The sequence below is a fragment of the Motacilla alba genome, chromosome 28, assembly GCF_015832195.1.
Source record: "Motacilla alba alba isolate MOTALB_02 chromosome 28, Motacilla_alba_V1.0_pri, whole genome shotgun sequence".
In the NCBI taxonomy this organism is placed as follows: domain Eukaryota; kingdom Metazoa; phylum Chordata; class Aves; order Passeriformes; family Motacillidae; genus Motacilla; species Motacilla alba.
The window spans coordinates 1,099,655-1,120,507 of NC_052043.1; the positions used below are offsets into that span (position 1 = coordinate 1,099,655).

At 50.2% G+C, this 20,853-nt stretch overlaps 1 protein-coding gene across 4 annotated transcripts in view; it reads left to right on the forward strand.

Annotated features, from left to right (window-relative positions):
- The window catches only part of KDM4B (lysine demethylase 4B), a 74,837-nt gene that overhangs the window by 8,939 nt on the left and 45,045 nt on the right, over positions 1-20,853 (forward strand). For 3 of the 4 annotated variants that reach the window (XM_038163569.1, XM_038163570.1, XM_038163571.1), the window contains exons 1-4: positions 2,218-2,358; positions 4,428-4,603; positions 5,540-5,654; positions 7,689-7,882. In XM_038163569.1, the coding sequence (XP_038019497.1) occupies positions 2,218-2,358; positions 4,428-4,603; positions 5,540-5,654; positions 7,689-7,882 (626 nt within the window). Of the gene's footprint in view, positions 1-2,207; positions 2,359-4,427; positions 4,604-5,539; positions 5,655-7,688; positions 7,883-20,853 lie in introns of those variants that run through there. The other variant, XM_038163568.1, reaches the window with a different exon arrangement.

Sequence of the window (20,853 nt, forward strand, 5' to 3'; positions counted from 1 at the left end):
TTTAAATTAATTAATTAGGCTTTGTAGGAAGTAGTTTTATCCTTTAATTAATTGATTAAGCTTTGCGTGAAGCAATTTTTGATCTCCCTTCCTTACAGGAGCATGTGTTTTCACTCTTTGCTCCGAGTTTATGGACTAAAAATTGGAATTTTGTGGGAGAATCCTGAGGGAAGGACGGGATAAAGCCTGGCTTTGACTGTTTGTTTTGCCCTGGCTGTGGGTAAAGCTGCAGATCCTGGGCAGCCTCTCTGGAGCAGAGCAGATGGTGCTGGCAGGGCTCCTGCTCAGGATGGAATTGGCTCCTGAGCCAGCCCCTCCCGGGATCCTGGCTCCCCTCGGCCCCTGGCATTTCCAGAGCCTGCTCAGAAATAGCCCCAGCACTCCCAGAAGGCTGTGCCAGGCTTTGGGGTGGTTTGTGTCCCTGCCCCATTCCCTGCAGCCCCTTTCCTCCAGCCCAGCCCTGTTTTCCTGGGGGATTTGAGCAGCCCTCTGGCAGATGGGTCCCCAGCTCCCCTGGCTCATCCCAGGGATTTCCTTCTGGTGTTCCTGCAAAACATTTGTGTAGGAAAGCTCCCCGTGGGCACGGATCAATCTGCTGCTTCTCCTCCAGTGCTGACCCTGAAACAGCAGCTTTTGTTCTCTAAAGGCAATTTTTGTTCCTCGCTTGGCAAGGTTGGGAATCTCCTTGGGCAGGGCCACCCTGAAGATGGAGGGGTTGCTGAAATGGCCCTTTTGTTTCCAAGCTGCAGCAATGCCTCTTGGGGATGGGAAGTATCTTGGGGTGAAGGGGGTGAAATGGTATTTTTCTCCCTCCATTGGTTCTGCTCTGGGATTTCCTGCAGTACTGGGATTCGTAATTTGATTTTATTCTGGACTGGGTTCTGCATCTCTGGCTCCTGGCTTGGGAAAGGCTTTTCTTCCTCTGAGAAGCTGTGATTTTATGCATAAAATTCCTTTAAAGACCCCTTGGGGAAGGACATAAGACTTGCAGATCCTTGTTTTGAAACAAATTCACACAAAAGTTGCTGTGTAAAAATCTAATGTTTTCTGCCTTCTGAAATTTCACTCAAAACTGTTCATGTGCCTTTGAAATGAAAAGTTTTACCCAATGAAAATGAAACCTTGGTGCCCTGGGTGTGGAGTCTGCCCACTTTAGTGTGTGAAGCTGGTTTTAATTCCAGGAGCTGGGAGCGCTGGCTGTCTCTGGGGTGAGTTCTGTGCCACGCTCGCCCATTCAAACGCAGAGCTGGGAGTACTCCCTGCTTTATTTTGTGTTTCCCTAACACTACCAGTACTTCCAGGAGCATCTGCAATATTCTTGGCTGCTTTGAAATCAGTTTAAATGCTTTTTTTTTCCATGTAAAAGCCTGGCAGGAGCCGTTTCCCTGCAGTTCCTCCTGCACAGCCCAGCACTGCCATCTCCTGAGCAGCCGGGGCGTGGAGCTGCTGCAGCTCCTCGCACAGAGAGCTCCTTCCTGGGGATATTTGCAGCTCAAATGCCACTAAAACCTTCTATTTCCTGTGCGGATTTCCAGTGTAACCTTAAAAAACTTAATTTTAAAAATCGTGATTTCATTCGGAATGGTTTGAGAGTTTGTTTTGGATGTTTTGGAATTGTGTGTCTGTACTTCTTGTAAGACCAGCCTGACACCTTGTTCTGTTTGTGTACGTTGCAAATACAAAGGGTAATGGAGCTTCATTAAAATAAAACCCCCTAATTTTATCATTTTTAATGTAGTCTAGCACATGAAAAAAAACCCACCCAAATTTGGGAAAGCTGTTGGGTTTGATCCCAAACAGAAAATGGTGAAGCATTTTGGTGGAAAACCTGCGGGCTGGCAGGTTCTGCACACTGACACAGCTGAAGGTGGTGAGGAGTTGTTGTTTTTGTGTCCTGGTGAGGCACTGCTTCCTGTGCTGAACTGGGGGCAGATGTTAAGCCCCTGGTCTATATTTAGCCCCTGTCCGAGCTCTGGGTGATCCTGGTGTCAGGAGTTCCTGACTAAGTGGATTTTTGGCTGGAAGCTCCTCATGTCCACGTTAGAGGGTCGTTCCTACAAAACCCCCCTTTTGGAGGAGGGAGGAAATGGAAACCCTCTCCAGGCTTTCTGTGGAGCTCCTTAGAGCTGGGAGTTGAAAACCAAAGGTTCTAACCAGTCTCTTTTCCTTCCCCTGTCCTTCCCGTGCCCCTCGTGTCCCCCCTGCAGGACTGGAGCGATGGGGTCGGAAAACCCCAGCCCGCAGAACCCCGGCTGCAAGATCATGACCTTCCGGCCCTCGCTGGAGGAGTTCCGCGACTTCGGGAGGTTCATCGCCTTCATGGAGTCCCAGGGAGCCCACCGGGCAGGGCTGGCCAAGGTGAGGGGCTGGGGCTGCTCAAGGTGTGGAGCTGGCCAAGATGAGGAGCTGGTTGAGGGCAGGGCTGGCCAAGATGAGGAGCTGGCCAAGGTCAGGACTGGCCAAGGTGAGGGGCTGGCCAAGGTGAGGAGCTGGTTGAGGGCAGGGCTGGCCAAGGTGAGGAGCTGGTTGAGGGCAGGGCTGGCCAAGGTGAGGAGCTGGCCAAGATCAGGACTGGCCAAGGTGAGGGGCTGGCCAAGGTGAGGAGCTGGTTGAGGGCAGGGCTGGCCAAGGTGAGGGGCTGGCCAAGGTGAGGGGCTGGCCGAGGTGAGGAGCTGGTTGAGGGCAGGGCTGGTCAAGATGAGGAGCTGGCCGAAGTCAGGGCTGCTCAAGGTGTGGAGCTGGCCAAGGTGAGGAGCTGGCCGAAGTCAGGGCTGCTCAAGGTGTGGAGCTGGCCAAGGTGAGGAGCTGGCCGAGGTCAGGGCTGCTCAAGGTGTGGAGCTGCCTTCCGAGGGTCCAAGATCTTGTTTGTCTTCATGGAGCTGAGCACGGTGTGTTTTTCGGAACGTTGCACCTGGAATCTCTGGTTTGGTTATGGAGACAGGAAAGGAGAGGAGCTATAGGGCTTTTGTAGAGCCATGGAATGTCCTGAGTTGGGAGGGACTCACAGGACCATCCAGTGCAGCCCCTGGCCCTGCGCAGACATCCCAACAATCCCACCCTGGGCATCCCTGAGGGCAGCCTCAGGGCCAGCACCATTCCCTGGGGAGCCTGGCAGTGCCCAGCACCCTCTGGTTATGAGAACTTTTCATGTGAAACTTTTAAATTCCAGTACCTGACACAGAACTGCTCGGAACACTCCAGGACTAAGTGATTAGAAAGGGTATTTCTGTGGCCGTGTCAGCACAGGATGATGAGATCATTTGCTCTGACAAGGACTTGTTAGGAGTGGTGTTTAGCTGGCCTTAATAAAGCACAGTGGAGAAATAAAGCTGTTAGGCATGAAATAATTCTTATTTCTTCTAAAACACAGGTCAATTACTGGGTTTATTGCTGCTCTAAAGAGAGCTGGCTATTGATGAAGAGCCCTCTGTGGAATGTTTCCTTGTCCACTCAAGTGTACAAGCAATTACCTTCCAGGACTCTGCTAGGGAGATTATTTTAATAGAGCTTGTTGGTGGCTTCCAGATATTGTAAAGAAATGACTTTACTTGTAGGATTAATCTGAGCACTCCAGGTCAGCTTTGGGACTCTTGCAGCAGCAGTTCAGAGCCCTGCAGGGGAAGGGGAGCCCCTCGTGCCCACCAAAGCCACAGCTGCAGTGTCTGTACCAGTTGCAATGTGTGTAACGGTTCCGTGTTTGTTGTCCCTGTTGAGGTGATCCCCCAAGGAGTGGAACCACCAGCTGCAGTGTGTGTAACAATTTCATGTTTTTTGCTTCTCCCCCTTTGCAGGTGATCCCCCCAAGGAGTGGAGCCCACAGCTGCAGTGTGTGTACCGATTGCAGTGTCTCTAACAGTTCTGTGTTTGTTGTCCCTGTTGAAGTGATGCCCCCCTCAAGGAGTGGAGCCCACAGCTGCAGTGTGTGTAACAGTTCCATGTTTGCTCTCCCCCGTTCCAGGTGATCCTCTCTCAAGGAGTGGAACCCACAGTTGCAGTGTCTGTACCAATTGCAGTATCTCTAACAGTTCTGTGTTTGTTGTCCCTGTTGAGGTGATCCCCCCAAGGAGTGGAGCCAGCAGCTGCAGTGTGTGTAACAATTGCAGTGTGTGTAACAGTTCCATGTTTGCTCTTCCCTGTTCCAGGTGATCCCCCCCAAGGAGTGGAAGCTGCAGCTGCAGTGTCTGTACCAATTGCAGTGTCTGTACCAATTCCATGCTTTTTGCTCTCCCCTGTTGCAGGTGATCCCCCCCAAGGAGTGGAAGCTGCAGCTGCAGTGTCTGTACCGATTGCAGTGTCTGTACCAATTCCATGTTTGTTCTCCCCTGTTCCAGGTGATCCCCCCCAAGGAGTGGAAGCTGCAGCTGCAGTGTGTGTACCAATTGCAGTGTCTGTACCAATTCCACGTTTTTTGCTCTTCCCTGTTCCAGGTGATCCCCCCCAAGGAGTGGAAGCCACGGCGCACGTACGATGACATCGATGACATGGTGATCCCGGCGCCCATCCAGCAGGTGGTCACGGGCCAGTCGGGGCTCTTCACCCAGTACAACATCCAGAAGAAGCCCATGACCGTGGGCGAGTACCGGCGCCTGGCCAACAGCGAGAAGTGCGTGCCTGCGGGGGCTCCAGGCTGGGGTGGGGCAGCTCCTGGGGGGCTTTTCTTTCCAGAAACTAGCTGATGAGAAAGTGCAGCCGTGTTAAATGTGGAGCATTTTGGGGGAAACTGCTTTTCCATGAGTCTCAAACAGGTTTGTGGCTTGGTGGGTTTTGGTGTTGGTGTAGAAGGATTGTTCAAGGTCAGCATTTGGCTGAGAATCTTCCTGAAAAGAATGGCTTGGGACCAAAAAAGGATCTCTTGGCTCTTCTGGACAAGGTGTTCCATGGCTGGGGTAGAAATCCGAATGCCTTGGGGTGCTTGGGCTGAGACTGGTGACACGAGTGTCTTCAGAGTGCCTGGGGACTCTGCAGGGCACTTCAGCCAGCTGGCATGTGCCAACTGCAGTCTCATCCTGGTTCCAGTTCTCCAGAGTTCTGGAGGACCCTGGGCTTTAATCAGGACTGAGTTTAGGCAGTCGTGGCTTTAAGCTGAAGGAGGGTGGATTGGGATGGGATTTTGGGGAGGAATTCCTCCCTGTGAGGGTGGGCAGGCCCTGGCACAGTGTGCCCAGAGCAGCTGGGGCTGCCCCTGGATCCCTGGCAGTGCCCAAAGCCAGGCTGGACAGGGCTGGGAGCACCTGGGACAAGGAAAGGTGTCCCTGCCATGGCAGGGGTAGCACTGGGTGGGATTTAAGGTCCCTTCCAAGCCAAACCATTCCAGGACAATCAGCTTTGGAGTTTTCCTGGCACCTGAGAGCTGTGGGATAACCTCAGCTGTGGGATGGGTGTGTGGCGCTGCGCGTCCTGTCAGCCAGCCTGCCCCACCCCAGCAGGGTTTGTGCACAGCAGGAAAAGGCAGCCCTTCTGTGAATTCAAGCTGCAGTGCACCTCTCAGCTGCTGTGGGGCTGCTCTCAGCACTCCTCCCATCCCTGTGTTCCCTGGCAGGTACTGCACCCCTCGGCACCAGGATTTTGAGGACCTGGAGCGCAAGTACTGGAAGAATCTCACCTTTGTGTCTCCCATTTATGGGGCTGATATCAGTGGCTCCCTGTATGATGCAGTAAGTGCAGTGCTTCTCCTTTGTTTATTTCAGACACTGACTTCCTTTTTTACTTTTCTCATTGAGGAGCAGCAATTCAGAATTTCATTGATGTAACCACCCTAAAAAAACCCCAATACCTTTGTGTTTTTCCCCTCATTACAAAAGTGGGACTAAACTTCCCCTGAGGTTCAGGGTAATAGTCAGTGGAAGCTGTGAAAAGCTGACTTTTAGTAGAAAAATGAGGAAAAGTGGGATTTAAACAAATTCTTTTGCAGACTGTGGCAAAAAAAAATTGTCTATACCTTGGGTTTTGTTTCTTTTTTAAGGGAATAAAATGGAGATTTCTGCTGAAGCTCCTTAGAAAGCCAGAGAAAACCAGCATTTCAAGGAAATGGTGCTTCATCAAAAATATTTTTTGAGTCTTAACATAAATGATTTGCATTTAGATTTTAAATTATTTACATTTGGATTTTAAGTTATTTGCATTTGGATTTTTTCCTTGTGGGCAGCTCCATTAGGATACAATGCACCTGCACACTGAATTATTTTACAATTCAAATTGTTTAGCTTTTCCATGGTGAAATTTCATCCTCTGCTTCAAGTAATTCTGTAAATGATAAAGGTTTTTCTCTTCTTAGTCTTTTTAGGCAGATAATTTAAATCTCTTCCTCTGTAGTTTTCTTTTGAGCGGGAAGTGGCCCTTTTTGGAGTGTTGTCTGATTGTGTCTGAATGTATGAGTGTCTCTTTGTTATCAGTGGGGTTTAATGTGGGATTAATTAGAATAAGCAGAGATATCTGAGGTGCTCAGAGCCATGGACATCGCAGGGTGCAGGGGATTTGGTGCCTGGGTGGGAGTGTCACATCCTTTCCCTGCTGTGATCAGGGGGGGACACAGCCAGGCCCCCACACAGCTGTTCTCAGGTGGGTTCCTGTTTGTACCTGAAGCTCTGAGCTGAGGTTCTGCCCCTTTGGCCCCACTGGGGTGTTTGTGATCAGGAGAGCATCTGAGAGGAGTGTGTTTTACCCTGAGTGTTTGCTGCGTTCATTAGCAGAGCAGTTAATTACTGCTGGGGTATTGCACAGTGCAAGAGCCTCTTCAGAGTGCTGCAGCTCCCACCTGCCCGTGGCCAGAGAGGAGCACAGGAAACCTTCCTGGGAGCAGGGGGTGATCAGTTACTGCAGGTGGCACCAGCACTGCCCCGAGGCACGGCAGGGAGCTGAGGGCTGTGCCTGCTCCTGGCATTCCCAGTGCAGCATTCCCAGTGCAGCATTCCCAGTTCAGCATTCCCAGTTCAGCATTCCCAGTGCAGCATTCCCAGTGCAGCATTCCCAGTACCACATTCCCAGTGCAGCATTCCCAGTGCAGCATTCCCAGTGCAGCATTCCCAGTACCACATTCCCAGTTCAGCATTCCCAGTGCAGCATTCCCAGTTCAGCATTCCCAGTGCAGCATTCCCAGTACCACATTCCCAGTGCAGCATTCCCAGTGCAGCATTCCCAGTGCAGCATTCCCAGTACCACATTCCCAGTTCAGCATTCCCAGTGCAGCATTCCCAGTTCAGCATTCCCAGTGCAGCATTCCCAGTACCACATTCCCAGTGCAGCATTCCCAGTACAACATTCCCAGTGCAGCATTCCCAGTACCACATTCCCAGTGCAGCATTCCCAGTACAGCATTCCCAGTGCAGCATTCCCAGTGCAGCATTCCCAGTACCACATTCCCAGTACCACATTCATTCCCAGTGCAGCATTCCCAGTGCAGCATTCCCAGTACAGCATTCCCAGTACCACATTCATTCCCAGTACCACATTCCCAGTACCACATTCCCAGTGCAGCATTCCCAGTACAGCATTCCCAGTACCACATTCATTCCCAGTACCACATTCCCAGTGCAGCATTCCCAGTGCAGCATTCCCAGTACCACATTCCCAGTACCACATTCATTCCCAGTACCACATTCATTCCCAGTGCAGCATTCCCAGTTCAGCATTCCCAGTACTGCCTTCCCAGTGCAGCATTCCCAGTACAAACCACTTCTCTTGGCTCCCAGGACGTGGATGAGTGGAACATTGGCAACCTGAACACCCTCCTGGACATGGTGGAACACGAGTGTGGCATCATCATCGAGGGGGTGAACACTCCTTACCTCTACTTTGGGATGTGGAAGACCACTTTTGCTTGGCATACAGAGGACATGGATCTCTACAGCATCAACTACTTGCATTTTGGGGAGCCCAAATCCTGGTAAGTGAGGGCTCTTGGACACCTAAAATATCCTTTCCCCAGCCCTACCGAATTCCATCAGGTTTACCTCATCTCTCAATTCCCATTTTTTTCTCTCCTCTTCCCTCCTACTTTGCATTTAAAAGCAATTTCACTTTCTTTCATGCTGGCTTGCTCAGAGGCCTCATTCCAGACTTTCAGCAGGATTAGGGAGACTTGTTGACATCACGATTAAAACCAGATTTCAGCACTTGGGGGATTTTTGCAAACCGGTGCACAGGAGAGCAAACGGGGATGGGAATGTGAGGATGCTTCAGAGGCACTGTAACAGTGAGCACTGTTGTTCTTGCGCTGTGCTCTAGGCAGGAAACATCTGTTACTTTCAGATTTCCATTATTTAAGTACATAAATATGTTCACAGCTCCAGGGACAGGTTCAGTGAAAAGGTTACTTTTCCGTGGTCATTTTTTGGCGTGATGGTAAAGCATTTCTCAACACTGTTGATGCATAGACTGCTTGGAAATAACTTCCCACAAAAGCAGTAGATAGTTAAGGATGAAATAAAGAATGTAGGAAGTCTGGAATAAGTTACCAAGAGCCAACGTGCTTCTTTTTAAAGCAATTTAAAAGTATAAGAGCAGAGACTCAGCAGCCCAGGGGAGCTTTGCTGAAGATCTCGATGTGACTAATAAATATTGACATTTGCGTGCAAATTAGAGCAGAAATGTCACAGGGAGGCTCTGCTGTCACCGTGCCCTGGCAGTGGCAGATGAGATCCTCCCACCTCTCGGGGCTATGGCTCCCTGGGGCTCTGGGTGTTGGTGCCTGTGGCACATCAAAGCCCCCAGGAGCCAGGAGGCTGTAAATGAATGGCTCCAGTGCTCTTTTCCAGGCCTGGGAAGGGGGTGCAGGGAGGGGCTGACTCTCTGGAACGTGAATGGGAGTTCTTAAAACCCTTCCACCACGTCGTGAAATCTGTTTCCCAACATTCCTGGTCCTTGGGCTCGCTGTCCGAGGCAGATGCAGGAGGATTTTGCAGAATCTCTTGTGACACCTCTGTTAAACCAGGTGGAGCTCCAGAAATGTGGTTCTGGATTATGACTGGGATGTGACTGATCCCAGGGAAAGGTTCTTCCCCCAGAGGCTGCTGGGGCACTGCCCAGGGAATGGTCCTGGCCCCAAGGCTGCCAGAGCTCCAGGAGTGTTTGGACACTGCTCTGGGACAGGGTGGGACTGTTGGGGTGTCTGTGCAGGGCCAGGGCTTGCACAGATGATCCTGTGGGTTTGCAGCTCAGAATATGATTCAGTTTGGATCCTGTCAGTTCTTCCTCCAGAATCTCTTAATTCCAACCCATTTTCCTAGTGCCATCTCCAGCAGATGGTGCCACAGCCCACGGGAAGCTCCTCATCCCCTTTGCCCATGGAGCCCTGGGACACCAGCACAGTCCAGGAGGAGCTCAGGGACACCAGCAGGAGCCTAGGGACACCAGCACAGTCCAGGAGGAGCCCAGGGACACCAGCACAGTCCAGGAGGAGCCCAGGGACACCAGCAGGAGCCCAGGGACACCAGCACAGTCCAGCAGGAACTCAGGGACACCAGCAGGAGCTCAGGGACACCAGCACAGTCCAGGAGGAGCCCAGGGACACCAGCACAGTCCAGCAGGAGCCCAGGGACACCAGCACAGTCCCAGCAGGACTGGGCTGCTCCAGGAGAGGTGGCAGCAGCTGGCCTGAGCTTTGGGTTGGGTTGTTGCATCCTTTCTCCAGCCATCCTGTGTTTGGGAGAGTCAGTCCCTCTCTGCAGCTGTCCTGGCTAAGGAGGGTGAGGGATTTGAGGACAGGCCATGTTTGGAGCAGGAGCTTTTCCCTTTCAGTGGAGTTTGCATGGCTGGGTGACAGTGTGTGACGCAGAATGGGATGGGCTGTGACAGGCACTGCTGGCTCTTGGCAGGGCCTCCCTGCTCTTCCCTTGAGCATCAGGCAGGAGTTTGCCACTTCCCAAGCCCCTCCTTGTTCTGCACCGTGACAGCTCCTCTTAAGGAGTTCTCCAGCTCTTCTCTGAGCAAGCACTGGCTGCAGAGAGTAAATCTGAATCCCCTTGGAGCAGTCTGGAACTTTCCAGGTACCTGAGGTGTCCTGGGAGTGACTGCAGCCATGCCAGAGCTCAGCTGGGGGAGCTCTTGGACTGCACTGCTGGAATTGCAGTGCTGCAGCCTGCCTTTGCTCAGGGATGGCTGAAATGTTCCTTCTGTTGTGCTGGCACCACCTCTGTGGAAATTTCCCAGCTTCCTCCATCCTTTTTATAGACTCTGTGACTCTGACAGTGATCATCTTGGAGGCACCTCAGGGAATAGCAGCAGTGTGGAGAGTTACAAAGTCTACCAGTTTGGGGTTGAGCTCTAAAATAAGAGGCAGAGTTATTGTTTGGCTGTCAGAGATATTTATTCAGTGGAACCAAGGACTCTGTATATTGGTAGTATCTGCTTCAAAATTGCTCCTTAAAAACCGTAACTCTTTCTTTGTGTCTCCCATAAATTATCTGGGGCTGCTTCTCTCCAGGCTGTGGAAGGGTGAGGAGCCACCAGCCCTGCTGCCTTCTGAAGGGAAGGGGAGAAAGGAGCTGCTTCCCTCACCAACCTCCTTTGAGTGGGTTTTAGGAAAAATCTGTGTTTGTTTCGCAGAATCCCAGAATTGTTTGGGTTGGAAGGGACCTCTGGGGACTCCCCAGTCCAGGTGACACAGGAACGTATCTGGGTGGGTTGGGGATGTCTCCAGAGAGGGAGGCTCCATGGGCAGCTGGCCCAGAGCTCTGCCACCCTCCATGGAAAGAAATTCTTCCTCGGGTTGGGGTGGGACATCACCCTCTGACACCTCAGGAGTGTTTGTATGGGTTGCTGAGGTGTTTGTATGGATTGCTGGGATCCTCTCCCAGCCTTCCCTTCCCCACACTGCCCAGGCCCAGCTCCTGCAGACCCTGCTCACAGCAAGGTGTGGGAGAGCTGAAATTCCTGCTCAGGGAGCTCTGGGTGGAAAGTTTGGAGCACAAAGAACCATCTCTGGCTGGCAAAGGAATTGTTCTCCTGGGCCAGGGGGGATCATTACTGAGTGTTGTGTGCTCCATGTCTGTCTCTGCAGTTTTGGGATTTTCCCTACCAAAGAGTTCTTTTGGGGCCTGTTGGGGTTGCAGGTAAAATCAAAGTGTGGCTTCACCAGCTGAAAGTGGCTTCTTTGTAGAGGCCAAAGAGCACCTGCCTGGTGTGACAGGCAGAGCGAGTGTGGCACTGAGTGTCCCTGTCACTGCAGAGGTGCCAGCCCTGCCTGGCTGGCTCTGCCCTGGCACAGCAGGACAGGCTGCAGTGCTCAGAGGGCTGCACTGGGGTGGCTGCAGCCCCAGAGCTCCTGCAGCACCAGGAGAAGCCCCAGAGCTCCTGCAGCACCAGGAGAAGCAGCTGAGCAGTGAGAGCTCACTGCGATGAGGGAAGGCCAGGGGGTAATGAAAAACAGCCATTTTCCTGTTTGCAGCCTCATCACCTGATTTATCTGAGCCTGTAGGTTGCAGTGCATTTGTTCATTGAGCCCTGTTGCTGTAGCAGGGCTGTTCCTGTTCATCCCACCCTGCCCTGGGCTGGCCTCACCCCGTTCCAGGGGCATTTTCCCTCTGGCTGTGCTGTTCCCAGGCACGGGCTCTGCTCCTCACCGTGTCACACTGCTGCTGCTGCAGCTGGGAAATCAGTGTGGCAGCTGGGGCAGGAGCCATGGGAGGTGTGGGCACTTCCAGGCAGCACCCCGGAGCTGGGAGCAGTTGTGTAACCTCATGTGCAGCCCCTCAGGCAGGAGCTGCCAGATCCAGCCTTTCGCTGGCTTTTTTTCTCAAATTACACTAAAATGTCCCTCTCGCATTAGGAATTTAATTGCCATCTTTTCACAGTCTCAAACTTTTTGAAGGAACTGAAATGTATTTAATTCTGCAGCCCCATATTCAACCTCTGGTGGGGGGAATTTTTGCTGTATCAATTACACATATTGTGTATAATTACCTCATCCACTCCTGTGTGAGATCTAAAATTGAGCATATTGTCAAACCGTGCGAGCAGAAACTGATTTTCTAATGACAGAAGCAACAAAGCTGAGTGCCAGGCCTCATTCTTCATGGTTATTGTGGCATTTTATTGAGGAATGGATGTGGCTCAGCCTTTGCAATTCCTAAAGGATATTTTTAGACGCTGAGGTGCTCCACCAGCACTTCCTTTTATCTCCATAAAGATGTGCAGTCCCTACCTGGAGGCTTCCTGGCTGGGGAAGTGCTGCAGGGAAACTTTGAATCTGAATATTGTGAATTTGCCTGATACACTTCAACAGTGTAACACCTTGTTTTATCAATGCCACCGGACTGGGTGATACAGTTATTTTTCCTGGATATTTTGTGATCTTGCTGTACAGTAACAGTATTGAATTTACCTTCCCTGAGTGCTGGTGGGATGTTACACTCTCCCTTCTCCCAGAAACCGCAGGTGTTAAACCAGACTGACACTGAGGAAGGTAATTGATTTTTATAAAATGTCCCTTTTCCCTTATCATGATGGATGTTTAATCCCCTTTAATTAAAACAGGGAGCCAGCTTTAGCTTTTAAGTTATATCATCTCCTCTCCAAAACACTCCCTGGCTGGAAGTGGATCATGCCTAATCTGTTTGACTTTGATATCACAAAGTACACTTTATGCCAGAACAGCAGTTTGTGTGGAATTAAGGACAAATTACCAAAGGAACTTTAAAATAATATGATTAGTTGGAAGCAGTGGTCACAGATACAATTACATTCCAGAAACACTCCTGCAATTCTGCCTTGTGAAAGTCTGAGGACTGCAAACCTGAGAGTCCATGGAGTTACCCCTAACCTTTGTTGGTCGAAATATTTTAGAATTTCTGCTTTCTTCCCTCCAGGTGCCCAGCGAGGCTCCCTGCGTGGGGCAAGTCCAGTCGAGGAGCAGGCAAGGAGAGCAGATCCTCCTTGTGGCTGCCCCTGGATCCCTGGCAGTGCCCAAAGCCAGGCTGGACACAGCTTGGAGCAGCCTGGGACAGGGGAAGGTGTCCCTGCCATGGCAGGGGTGGCACTGGGTGGGATTTAAGGTCCCTTCCAAGCCAAACCAGTCAGGGGCTCTCTTGTAGCATCTACTGTTAATGCATTTGTGTATGTGGTAGTGCTGCTCACCTTTCCTAACAGGCCTGGGAGGGGAGATTCCAGCCAGGACGGGGCTGTTCCCTTGGGAGGGATTCTCACAGGAGCCCTCTGGCCCTGGCTGAGAGCCCCTCCTGAAGCAGCAGCAGATCTGAGCTGCTGAGCATCTCCCTGGTTTTATTTCTCACTCTGCTCTGCAAGAGCTGCAGCTTTCCTTGCTGAACTCTTGTCCTGTCCTGCCCTCAGGACAGGAAATGTTAATCCCTGGAAAACTGCCTTGGAGGAGGAAAATGACCTAATGCAGTGACGGAGCTTAGCTCTGCCAGCCTCTCTGCTGACTTGCAGGATGCTGTCCCCATCCCTGTCCCCATCCCTGTCCCCATCCTGTGCTGTTCTGCCCTGCCCTGACACCCCCCAGATGTTCCATGGGCTCGGGGTAATCCCATTGCAGGCAGCTGCCTTCATGTTTGGCACAGAACTGTGGCTGCAGGGGGCAGCCCATGGTCCCTCTCTCATTTCTTGCTTCCCCCCCTTCCCTCCCCTCAGGGGGCTCTGCCCAGGCTGCTGGGGTCCCTGCAGGGCTCAGATGTCACTGCCAGTGCTGCTTGTTGGGCTCTCAGCAGCCCTTGCACCCTGAGATTCCTCAGGCTGGGATCACAGCTGAGATTTGCCCTTGAGGGAGCTGATGCTCCACATGAGAGTTTTTATTTTTCTGACTTTGGCTTTTCCTGTTTCCTGGTGTTAGGGAATTCAGGAGAAGATTCTGCAGCCTTTCTTCCCTCAATGCCCAAGGTCTGCATCATCTTCCATGGGAAGTGTGTGAGGTGTCCTTGCTCCTAGAAGTGTTCCAGGCCTGGCAGCAGAGGTTTGGAGGCTTTTTGGGTGGAGTGGGAGAAAGGAGAAGCAGGGGAGGCCATTTGGCTGTGGTGGCAGCTCCTCACAGCTCCCAGATTTCCTTCCTGCCTCTGCTGTCCCATGTAATCTGTTTTACAGCTCTGCTGTTCTGGATGGAGAAAGAGCAGAATTTATGGTGATGGTTGATTTATAGATTAACTGCAGCACCATTTGCTCTCAGGCAGATTTGGCAGAGCAAGACCCTTTTCTGTTGATAAAAGGGAGAGAGAAAAGAACAGGGATATTCATTAAAAGGGATAAAAGGAAAGTGAGATAAAGTATGGCCAGGCAGAACAGCTTTTCACTCTCTTGACTTTTGTAAAATGAAGGTGAAATCTGCTTTGGAATGGGCTTTCTGCACTGAGAATCCGCGTGCCTGTGGGTTTGCTGGGAGATGCATGGGAGGAGGGATGTGTTGGGATGCAGAGCTGGATCCCCCTGTAATTCCCTGATAACTGAGAGCAGGCAGTCATTAATCCAGCCTGCAAGCCTGCAGTCATTAGTTCATCAACACAAACCCCTCCCAGCCCAGCTCCCCAGCCCTTCTTCCTGGAGCTGCTGCTGTGGGAGAAGGATGAGGATGAGGGGGGTCCCTCAGGAAGGGGACAGTGCTCACTGCTGGTTTGCTTTCAGAATCCATGGGGTCCCCACGTTGTCCAGGCCCTGAGTGAGCTCTGGCTTGGATTATCTTCCCAATCAGGTGCTGCAACTGGAATAGTGGAGATTTCTCTTTTTAATAGACTCGGGGTTTTGTGGTCTTTCATTAGGCTGTTATAGACAGATTATTAAAAGGTCATTTTTCTGCTGCAGAGGAGGCTCAGGATTTGGGGAGTTAGGACTCAAGTATTGCCTTTCTTCATTCACCCTCATCTAACTGAGAGAAAATGCCATGAAGGTCAAGCCAGCCTTGGGGATTGATGGAATCAGCTGTGGGACTTGGCTGAGGAGGCACAGATGGATTGCTCTCAGCCTCAGCACCCCTTTCACTCAGCTCCTTGCTGTTTGTGCTTCCCCTCCAGAGCCCCCTTTGGTTTTTATTCTCACCCAAACCCGCCACAAAAGGCATAGAATTATTTTGTGCTTTGCTGCCATTTCACTTTTCAGTCTGTGCATTTAATGTCCCTCTTTACTGAGCCCGTTCTGTTGATTGAAATTAGAAATCTCAGAGGTTGAGGTTCATCTGTTGTACCTGACCCAGCAAAGAGGAGACCTTTCCTGCCTGTGCTTCCTCTTGGCACTTCCCAGAATGATTTTAGCAGGAGGAGGTGCTGATCTGGGGTCGCATCCCATTGCCCCAGCAGCGTCCTGGGGTGTGGCTGCAGCCCAGGAGCTCCAGCTGCTCTGAGAGAAGCAGCTCTTTGATCCAGGAGGGCTCTTGCTCCAACCCATTCCTGCCTTCTGAAAGTGTCTGCTCAGAGCTCAGGCCTGGTTTGAAATGAAGATCTGTGGAAGTCTGACAGGATCACAGATTGGTTTAATAACAGAGGCTTTTGAGCAGAGCACTGAGGCTGGAGGGGAGGGAGCTGTGCTTCCATGCTCCATCTCACTCCTTCAGCCTGATCTGACTCCTGTGGGACAATGAGCTTGCAGATTCCAGCTTGGCTCAGAGCTGGAAGCAGGCCTTGGGAAGGCTGGGAGGGAGCAGGAGTGGAGCTGCAGAGCTTTGTCTTTATTCACATTTTGTTAACATGTTGGCAGAAATCAGCAGGGATTTTTTTTTTCTTTACTCAGCAGGGAAAATTGTCGAGGGGTGATGCCAAGTGCAGCACAAGTGAGGTTTAAAATAAGAGGAGCCCGTAGTAATGACAGCACTTAAATAGCACTCGGTGCTGTCTGAGAGCTGTGCACTCGTTAACCCCTTAATGTTCCAAGGAATGAATGTGCTGCCTTTGCATCCACTTCATTTCCAGCTGCCCAGTCAGCCACACAAAGGGGATCAAACAGGAGAAATAAAGGAAACTTTACAAACTGTGTCAGTGATCTTTATCAAATCTCAGCTACACCGCTCGTGGCTTTGATGCTGACAAGAACACAGCTCTCCCTTCAAAGCAGTTGCAGTTGGGAACGGTGCAGTTTGATGGATGAGGAGCATTAAACCTTTGCAATGCTGGATTTTTTTCTCCTCAGAAAAGAAAAGAGCGTGTGTGTAGAGGCATTGCACCTCTAGCACAAGGGGTTTCCTAAGCTAAGAATACCTTTCATTACTCATGGGCAAATTTCTTTTGTTCTGCTGGAGGCAATGATCCTGGTTTTTTCAGGAGTACCTGTTGCTGTGCCCGGTGAGGGAGGCAGCTCACACAGGTCACTCGGTACAAGGCACAGATAGCTCTGATCTCCCCTGGTTACCTTTTTTCTCCTTGTTTCTGGAGCTGAAATGAGCTATTACTTTAGAGTACAGGCTCTTTGAAGCATAATCTCTGCTTTTCTTTCTATTTGTATGGTATCCACTACAAAAACAACCAGTAATTAATAATCTGATTGCCAGTTTAGGGAAATAAATCTGATGTGAACAGGTCCTTCCAAACAAATAATGGGGAATGGCAAGGGGATGAATATTGTAGTCATTCATCTCTGTTGAATTGTGTGCTAATTATCTTCTTGGCTAAACTGAATGAGTAAATGACTTCATAATGTTTTTCCCCAAACACCTTTTCTTAGTAAAATGGCTCCTTCATGCTGCTCATTCACTGCAGGCAGAGGCAGGCTCTGGGTTATTTTTACACGTGGAGGGAGAGACTCCAATGTGCTCTGCAATTCTGTGCTTTGTGCCTGGCACTTGTGCTGCGGAGCTGACTGGACTGGGGCACTGAGAGTCCTTCCAAGAGCAGATGGTTGTTCACATTAAATGCTCTGCTTTAAAAATAAAAAAAAAATATATATTTGAAAATTGCATTTGGAGTTCTGGAGAAATCTCTTTGTGTTCGTTGGGTCGGGGGTGAGTGAATCACACTGCAAGTAACCCATTGTGCTAATCTTGGAGCTCAGTTGTACCTCTTGAAAATTCATGTTGCTTTAAAATCAGAATTTTAAAAGGCTCCTGTCTAATGTCACTTCTTGAAACTAATGGCTCTTTAATCCTATTTCTAGCTGAAGGCAACTCTAAGGGTTGGAGAGTCTTTCAGAAGTACATGATTGGCACAAGTTGGGCTTGACTCTAATCTTCCAGTACTCAATCTCCAGGGATTTGATCCCAGCTCCAGAGCCACCTGAGATATTCTGCCCATCCTTACTGGAAAACAAAGGGAGAGCTTGCAGTCACAACTTCAGTTTCTTTGGGGAAGGAGGGAGTTTTTCATCCTGCTGTTCTGTTGGCAGTAAAATCGCTGCCATTTCTTCATACTGTGGGTAAAGAGAAAGTTGTGTGTGTGGAGAGGGATTGTCTGCAGTGAAATGGGCCCTGTGGCTGGGTGCTGGGTGTGTTTGCTGGTGCCCAGGCCCTTCCTGAGCAGGTTTGCCCTGATTTTCTCCCTGTGCTGCTTGCCCAAGGGTTGCACTGAGCAGCTGTGGGAGGCAGGTGGGTTTGGTGAGTTTTGGGCTTGTGGTTTGGTCCTGGCATTACCTATTTACTCCTAATTATGGCTTTTGGAGTTGATACTCCCCAGCCTCTGTGTTTATCTCTCACTCTGGGTGTATTTCAGTAAAAATGGCATTATTTGAAAGCATTGACTGCTGGTTAAAGATCCTGAATTCCATCATCCATTGTCCTGTGAAGTGATCCATTCCAGATAAAGCTGCAGGCACTTGATAAAGGCTCTGTCCTAGGAGCAGGGAGCTCCCTGGTCCCTGTGTGATCTTATCTCCAGGCAGGGTTTGCATTGCTGATGGAAGGGGGAGGAGAGGGAGGCCAGGGATTCTCCTTTCCTAACCAGGATCTTGAGAAGGGAAATGGGAGATTTCCAGCCCGTTCAGCTCAGGTTTGATGAGGAGAAGAAGGAAGGGAGTTGATTTTAGTATTTCAACAAATTGTTGGGACAGAGGGATGAAGGGAGGTTAATTATGGAGGAGGGTAAAGGTGAGGAAAAGAGAGGTGACTGTGGAAGGGAGGTGACAGTGCTACCAACAAAGGAACAACCTGTTCTTCATGTTGAAATAGCTTTTTTTCTTTTCTCATACAGGGAAGACAGTTTAAAAACAGTGTTGCACATCAGGATCCCTGTGGGTCCCTTCCAGCTCAGGATATTCTGGGAGATTCTGGCATGGAAACCCCCACTTCCACCCTGAGCTTTGCTCTGACACAGGAAGGAGACGTTGTTTAATGGTTTACCTTGTAGAAAAATGAGGCCTCAGACCACGATCTGAACTTTGCAGGGAGGGACCACCCTGTGCTAATGCTGGTTCCTAATGCTTCTGTTGGGTGATAAATATTCCTGATGGACCGAGGGGTTTGCTTTGGAGGCTTTGCTGCTGTCCTGGGGGCTAAAGGTGTTGAAGGTCAGGGTTCAGATTCTGGGTTTATGGGCACCCTTTGCCTTGCAGAGGCTGAAATAGCAGCTTTTCATTCTGCCTGTCGTGCCGAGAGCAGGTTGGCATTTGAATCTTAAAGGGTCACTGTTCTTGGCACAATTAAATCTGCTTTGAAGACAGATAACTCACCCCAGCTTGACACGTTGGCCTGGACATTTTAAATGTGCTGCTCCCGTTCTGTTTCTGTTCCTCATTCCATAATTATGGTGTGTTAAACTGTGTGGGCCTGCTTGGGCAGACCTTGTGCAGGCACTGTGAAATTGAGTTTCTTACCTTCTCCCAGCAATGGCTCTGAAGTGACATTTCCAGAGTCTTGTGCTTGAACCTCCCCCTGCCCATGGAGCCCAGAGTCCCAGAGAGTGAGTGTGGGATTTGGAGAAGTAATCACTGCTTAATTGCTCTGTGTTGGTGCAAGAGAGTGTAAATGAGGTGTGGAACAAGGTGTAACTGGCAGAAACTCTGGGGGTGACAGCTGGAGTTGGAAAAGGTCTTGGAAGCTTTGGGTGAAGGGACAGGATGGTCTGGTCCTCTGCCAAAGGCAGGGATGGCTTCAGGTGAGAAAAATTCCTCCCAAACAAGGAGAAAACAGCTGTGGGCAGGCTTTGCTGTGGATGAAGCTTCAGGTTTTTGGCCACTGGATGCCAAAACTGAGCTTGACTCCCTTTGGGGAAGCAGCAGGGACAGGAGAACCTGGGACTGGGAGGTCCCTGAGGAGCACAAGCTGCCCGAGTGAATTCCCTGTTACATCATTCCTCGTGGCCCCCAAAGGCATCCCTGCGTCCCAGGATGGCCTGAATGCTCCTTTTTACTGACACACTTGTTTAATTCTTAATTCACAAGACATTTGCTTATTTATTCTCATTGTTCCTGATAATAATTCTAAACCATTAGAGGGGAAAATTGTATTCAGAAATGCTGTTTCACACTTTATTTGTTTGATGATTTAGAGCGATAGAAAATAGCACATTTGCTGGCTTTTATAGTCTGATAATTATCCACATCCATCAAGCCCCATTCCAGGGGAATAAACAAAACACCAAGGAAATTACTCTATTAATGATATCCTAGGATGGCAAATAGGACAGACCTCTCTTTATGTTAAGGGTAGAGAGGGGACTGTCCAGTTGAACTCATGTTGGGAGGGAATTCCTCCCTGGGAGGGTGGGCAGGCCCTGGCACAGGGTGCCCAGAGCAGCTGGGGCTGCCCCTGGACCCCTGGAATGCCCAGAGCCAGGCTGGATGGGGCTTGGAGCAGCCTGGGACAGTGGAAGGTGTCCCTGCCATGGCAGAGGTGGAAATGGATATTTAAGATCTCTTCCAATCCAAACCATTTTGGGATTCCATGATTCCATATTAACAAAAGCCAGCCACCACTCCAGGAAGATAATTTTCAAACTCATTTATAGCTTTGGGGCAAAACCTTTTGGACTTGTGATTCTGACTCAAGAACTCAGAAAATTGCCTGGAAGTAGAGATCAGAAATGCTGGAATTAGGTTTCATGAAATAAGTTTGGAAGCTGAGAGTCTTTCAGCAAGTTCTGGATGTGTACAAGTGGTACTTGATCCACTTCAGGGATTTTCTGTTGTTTTGGTGGAAAGTAGAAAAAGGTAATTTAAAAGGCTCAGTATATTACTTTCAGGTTGTTGACTTGGGGGTAAGATGACATTTGAGTCACAGAACTATAACTTTTATCTCGAGCTGGTTTTTCTTTGCCCATTGTGTAAATCTCCTGCTCCCTGGCAGAGCAGCAGCACATTTTTCCTGCTGTAATCCCCAAACTGCTGAGTGGCAGGGTTTGGGGTGAAGCCTGGCCCTTTGTCTTGGTCCCTCTGTGCAAGGCTGACCCTTGGAATATGGGCTGGAGGCTGCTTTGCCTGCCCAGGGCCTCGGAGGTGTGATTTATCTGCACCCAGCTGCTGCTTTGCCTCTGTGGCCATCAATGTCCCTTGTCTGGGGACAGCTGAGCCAGAGGGGCACATCCATGAGTGTTCCCAGCACTGGGGGCTCCTGGAGTCATGCCTGTGGGAAGGGAAATCACTGGATGTTTTTAACCTGTGCCTTGCCTGTGGAATTTGCAGCTGGGCTGAGCTGAGCTGTGGGGATGGTGACAAACTGCTGAGGGACACAGGACTGCTGGTTCTGCCAGAGAGCAGGGGGCACCAGGGGCACCCAGGGCCAGCCCTCGCTGGGTGCTCGTGGCTCAGGGGCTGCAGCCCTCGGATTGCAGCAATTTTTAATCTTTCCATTGTTGTCCTGCCTCGTAATCAATCATTCTGTGTGTAGATGGAGCTCGGTCTGTGCCATACGTGCAGGAGCCTTCTGTTTCTCTTCCTGGTTTTAAATAACAGCCCAAATTCTGTCTTTATTGCCTATCTTTATGTAAATCACTCAGATTTGTGAGCATAACTTAAAGCAGAATTTGACCTACTTTTAATTCTCTTCTGCAGTTAATATTT